The sequence below is a fragment of the Salmo salar genome, chromosome 26 (genome assembly GCF_965601325.2).
Source record: "Salmo salar chromosome 26, fSalSal1, whole genome shotgun sequence".
NCBI classification, from domain to species: domain Eukaryota; kingdom Metazoa; phylum Chordata; class Actinopteri; order Salmoniformes; family Salmonidae; genus Salmo; species Salmo salar.
In genome coordinates this window covers 46,682,501-46,687,884 of record NC_138316.1, presented here as the reverse complement: position 1 = coordinate 46,687,884, position 5,384 = coordinate 46,682,501, and the positions used below count along the sequence as shown (strand labels likewise).

At 45.6% G+C, this 5,384-nt stretch overlaps 1 protein-coding gene across 1 annotated transcript in view; it reads left to right on the top strand.

Moving 5' to 3' along the window:
• The first annotated feature begins 888 nt into the window (after window positions 1–888).
• The window catches only part of LOC106587894 (long-chain fatty acid transport protein 2), a 26,621-nt gene continuing 22,125 nt past the window's right edge, over window positions 889–5,384 (top strand). The window contains exons 1-3 of the mRNA XM_082969780.1: window positions 889–1,478; window positions 2,389–2,610; window positions 4,183–4,341. Of these exons, the coding sequence (XP_082825906.1) occupies window positions 1,001–1,478; window positions 2,389–2,610; window positions 4,183–4,341 (859 nt within the window). The 5' untranslated portion in view covers window positions 889–1,000. The remainder of the gene's footprint in view (window positions 1,479–2,388; window positions 2,611–4,182; window positions 4,342–5,384) is intronic.

Here is a 5,384-nt window from a genome sequence, read left to right as displayed (position 1 = left end):
AGATTTTACATCTATGTAGACTAGGTAGAGCCTACACCTTGACCAGGGGCAGGGCATGATAGTGGCTGTGTACCACCCTCAAATTCATATCTGGGCATCAGACAGTACCACTGCTTTTTTAAATCCATTTTTCATATCCGTGATTAATTTAGACCTGGGACACCAGGTGGGTGCAATTAATGATCAGGTGGAACAGAAAACCAGCAGTAGTCTGGCCCTGGTGGATTTGAATACCCCTGGTGTATGGTAGAAGTCATGGGTCAACAATGAAACCCTTTTACAGAAATAGGAAATAAAAGAATGAAAACTGATATGTTGGTTGATGTATTTATGAAGCCATGGTCTAATGTAAAACCCACAGCCATAAACACAGAGACAGTGATTGAACGGTGTTGCTGAGATTTATTACAATGTAATAAAAACATATGTTTGAGCCTTCTGACTCTCCCAACAGGACAGGCATGTAGCCTGCCTATGCTGTTACAGCCCCACAGAACAGAACATAATACAACGTCAACTCTCAAACAAGGAGAAATTATATAGATCTACGAATAGAGGTCACCAGGGGTAAACTGGGACCAGAAATCAGCTCCAGCATTTCTAACATAGGGCCCATTTTTCATTTTTTCCTCGAGCCCCCCCATTATTATCCAGATCATTTTCATTGTGTACCCGGAAAAAAAAAGTTAGACTGGCCCAATAGGCAAAAAAATGCCAGATGGCCAGTCCGCCCATGGAGGTCAATGCCCTAGAGGTGTCTGTCTGTAATATGTCACTGCCATGGTCATAATTAGAAGAATGGAATAGCGTATTACTTCCTTACTTTATATTCCTCGCAAAGCCATTGGCTATTGGGGATTTCACGCCTACATGCATCCAAAGGTCGTGGAGAGTTGTGGACTGGAGGGGTTGCAATAACCCGTTACTTTCTTAAACAGCACGGCCAAGAAGGAGACACCTTTTATTGACAATCACAAAGAAGTAGACCTTAACTTTCAATATGTACGTGTTATTATATACCATATTGGCAGGATTGGCTATACTGCCACTCTTCCTTTATCTCAGAAATCCTTACCTTATGCAGGACCTGCACTACACAGTGACTTGCATCGTACTCGGGTTCCGAATGAACAGAATCAAGAGGAGCAAACCGTTCTACAGCATGCTGGACTGTTTTCTCGATAAGGTCAAAAAACACCCCAACAAACAGTTTATTGTATTCGAGAAGAGTTCGTATACATACCGGGATGTTGACAAGCAGAGCAACAAGTTGGCCCGGGCGCTCTCACAGCACGCCAGCGTGAAGGAAGGGGACACTGTCGCCCTCTTCATGGGTAACGAGCCCATGTATGTGTTTATCTGGCTGGCCCTGGCTAAACTTGGATGTACAGCTGCTCTGCTCAACTACAACATCAGGTCCAAGTCCTTATTGCACTGTTTCACCTGCTGCAGAACCAACGTGCTCCTGGCTGCTTCAGGTAAGCCCAGCCCACTTACCTTGGTGTTGCTGTTTACAATATTATTGTTAATACATCTATTTTGAGTAATAATTAATATACCTACAATAACTAGTTTAGAGACCTATGGTGTCTAGATCGGCAGGTAGCCTATTGGTTAGAGCGTTGGGCCAGTAACCGAAAGGTAGCCCAGTGGTTAGAGCATTGGACCAGTAACCGAAAGGTAGCCTAGTGGTTAGAGCGTTGGGCCAGTAACCGAAAGGTAGCCTAGTGGTTAGAGCGTTGGGCCAGTAACCGAAAGGTAGCCTAGTGGTTAGTGCGTTGGGCCAGTAACCGAAAGGTAGCCTAGTGGTTAGAGCGTTGGGCCAGTAACCGAAAGGTAGCCTAGTGGTTAGAGCGTTGGGCCAGTAACCGAAAGGTAGCCTAGTGGTTAGTGCGTTGGGCCAGTAACCGAAAGGTAGCCTAGTGGTTAGAGCGTTGGGCCAGTAACCGAAAGGTAGCCTAGTGGTTAGAGCGTTGGGCCAGTAACCGAAAGGTAGCCTAGTGGTTAGTGCGTTGGGCCAGTAACCGAAAGGTAGCCTAGTGGTTAGAGCGTTGGGCCAGTAACCGAAAGGTAGCCTAGTGGTTAGAGCTTTGGGCCAGTAACTGGAAGGTAGCCTAGTGGTTAGAGCGTTGCGCCAGTAACCGGAAGGTAGCCTAGTGGTTAGAGCGTTGGGCCAGTAGCCGGAAGGTAGCCTAGTGGTTAGAGCGTTGGGCCAGTAACTGAAGGGTGCTGGATCGAATTCCCAAGCTTACAAGGTAAAAATCTAGGTATCCTCCTTTCCCTCTATGCAGCTAGTGGGAGGCAGTGCTAGTAGTGCACAGGCCAGAATGAATAGGATTCTGTCTCATGCTTGCTCTGTCTATGTGCCTCCCTCTCTTCTCCCCCCAGAGTTGCGTGGAGCGGTAGAGGAGGTGCTCCCCACCCTGAGGGAGCAGAGTGTAAGTGTGTTTGTGCTGGGTGAGGAGGAGGAGAAGTGTGTGACGGAGGGCGTGAATACTCTGAGCAGCAGCAGGATACAGCAGTCCTCAGATCAACCTCTAGACCCACAGCTCAGGTCAAAGGTCACCTTAAAGAGCCCTGCCCTCTACATCTTTACGTCAGGAACTACAGGTAAGCTGGGCCAAAACAAGCTGGACTGGACTGGACTGGCCTGGTTATGCATCCAGCATAGTTGCAGGAAGTGTGCTAGAAAGAACAATGTGAAAAATAAAATGTCCAGACCAGTACAATATGACTCTGGTCAGCCCTGTAGTGTGAATTAGACAGAATACTACTGATGTCCAGACCAGTACAGTATGACTCTGGTCAGCCCTGTAGTGTGAATTAGACAGAATACTACTGATGTCCAGACCAGTACAGTATGACTCTGATCAGCCCTGTAGTGTGAATTAGACAGAATACTACTGATGTCCAGACCAGTACAGTATGACTCTGGTCAGCCCTGTAGTGTGAATTAGACAGAATACTACTGATGTCCAGACCAGTACAGTATGACTCTGGTCAGCCCTGTAGTGTGAATTAAACAGAATACTACTGATGTCCATATTAGTACAGTATGACTCTGGTCAGCCCTGTAGTGTGAATTAGACAGAATACTACTGATGTCCAGACCAGTACAGTATGACTCTGGTCAGCCCTGTAGTGTGAATTAGACAGAATACTACTGATGTCCAGACCAGTACAGTATGACTCTGGTCAGCCCTGTAGTGTGAATTAGACAGAATACTACTGATGTCCAGACCAGTACAGTATGACTCTGATCAGCCCTGTAGTGTGAATTAGACAGAATACTACTGATGTCCAGACCAGTACAGTATGACTCTGGTCAGCCCTGTAGTGTGAATTAGACAGAATACTACTGATGTCCAGACCAGTACAGTATGACTCTGGTCAGCCCTGTAGTGTGAATTAAACAGAATACTACTGATGTCCATATTAGTACAGTATGACTCTGGTCAGCCCTGTAGTGTGAATTAGACAGAATAATACTGATGTCCAGACCAGTACAGTATGACTCTGATCAGCCCTGTAGTGTGAATTAGACAGAATACTACTGATGTCCAGACCAGTACAGTATGACTCTGGTCAGCCCTGTAGTGTGAATTAGACAGAATACTACTGATGTCCAGACCAGTACAGTATGACTCTGATCAGCCCTGTAGTGTGAATTAGACAGAATACTACTGATGTCCAGACCAGTACAGTATGACTCTGATCAGCCCTGTAGTGTGAATTAGACAGAATACTACTGATGTCGAGACCAGTACAGTATGACTCTGGTCAGCCCTGTAGTGTGAATTAGACAGAATACTACTGATGTCCAGACCAGTACAGTATGACTCTGATCAGCCCTGTAGTGTGAATTAGACAGAATACTACTGATGTCCATATTAGTACAGTATGACTCTGGTCAGCCCTGTAGTGTGAAGCGCTCGGTCCAGCCGTCGTAGCTCGGTCGCCCGAGGGGAATTAGACAGAATACTACTGATGTCCAGACCAGTACAGTATGACTCTGGTCAGCCCTGTCGTGTGAATTAAACAGAATACTACTGATGTTTATGCCAGACAGGTAAATATTCTTAGATAGCACAACTCTGATTGGTCAAAGATATAAGGTACCATTTGAGATTTACATCAGCCTTGATTGTCTGTTTCCTGCCCTTCCTGGTGTCTCGTCCTCAGGTCTGCCGAAGGCTGCGGTCATCACACATGAGAGGCTGTACATGGCCTCCTCTATGCAGGCCATCTCAGGTGTGGCCTCTGATGATGTCATCTACATCTACCTGCCTCTCTACCACACCGCCGGCTTCATGATGGGTCTGACTGGAGCCATAGAGAGAGGTACTCTACTGTGATGTACAGCACAGTTGGTGAGAGTGTTGTTCTGGCAGCGGCCAGGTCGTGGGTTCAATTCCTGCATGGATAACATGCACCTCATAGCAGTGCAGTATATGGGAGAAAGATATGAGGTGTGAAGAGCTGAACTGGTTCAGAACTTCTTAAGAACTGGTTCTGAACTTCTTTAGATCTGGTTCAGAACTGGTTCAGAACTTCTCTAGATCTGGTTCTGAACTTCTCTAGATCTGTTCAGAACTGGTTCAGACTTCTTTAGAACTGGTTCAGAACTTGTTCAGAACTTCTTTAGATCTGGTTCAGAACTGCTTCAGAATTGCTTCAGCACTGGTTCCATGCCATCTCTAGCAATTACAATAACTACATTCAAATGGAATTCAAATGGAGAGAGAAAAACATAATAATTGAAATTCTCTATAAAAATTACTCTGCTAGCCGCCTGACTTGGCACTGATGATGAAGATAAAAAATGCAAATGTCTCTGAATACACGTTCCATATTATTTGAGGGCCGTCATGTGTAATAATGTTGTTATGATGTTGACCAGGGTTTACTAAGGGTTGTTTAATGGAGTGTCTCTTTACTCTGGGCGTTGGAGTAGAGGTGACTTGGCTCTGAGGTGACTTCTAGTATTTCAAACCAAAGTTCCTGAGTGTATTCAAAATGGCATCCTATTCCCTTTATACTGCATTGCTTTTGTTTTTGACCAGGGTCCATGTGGCTCTGGTCAAAAGTAGTGCACTATATATAGGGAATAGGGTTACATTTGAGACGCAGCCCCAGAGTTCCAAGCTGTTTATGTCAATAATGACCTTAGACTCTCAAATCAACCAGGACAAATTCCTAGGCCTTAGGGGTGCTGTAGCCTTTAACTAGGGCCCGGAGTTATTCCTTCCTGGTCCAGTAACATGGTCAGGAACAACTCCTGGCCCTAACCAGAACCATTCAAAGGGGACTGTGCTTTAGTTAGTTAGTTAGTCACGGTTGTCGTAGGGTAGAGTGGACCAAAACGCAGCAGGAATATGTGCACT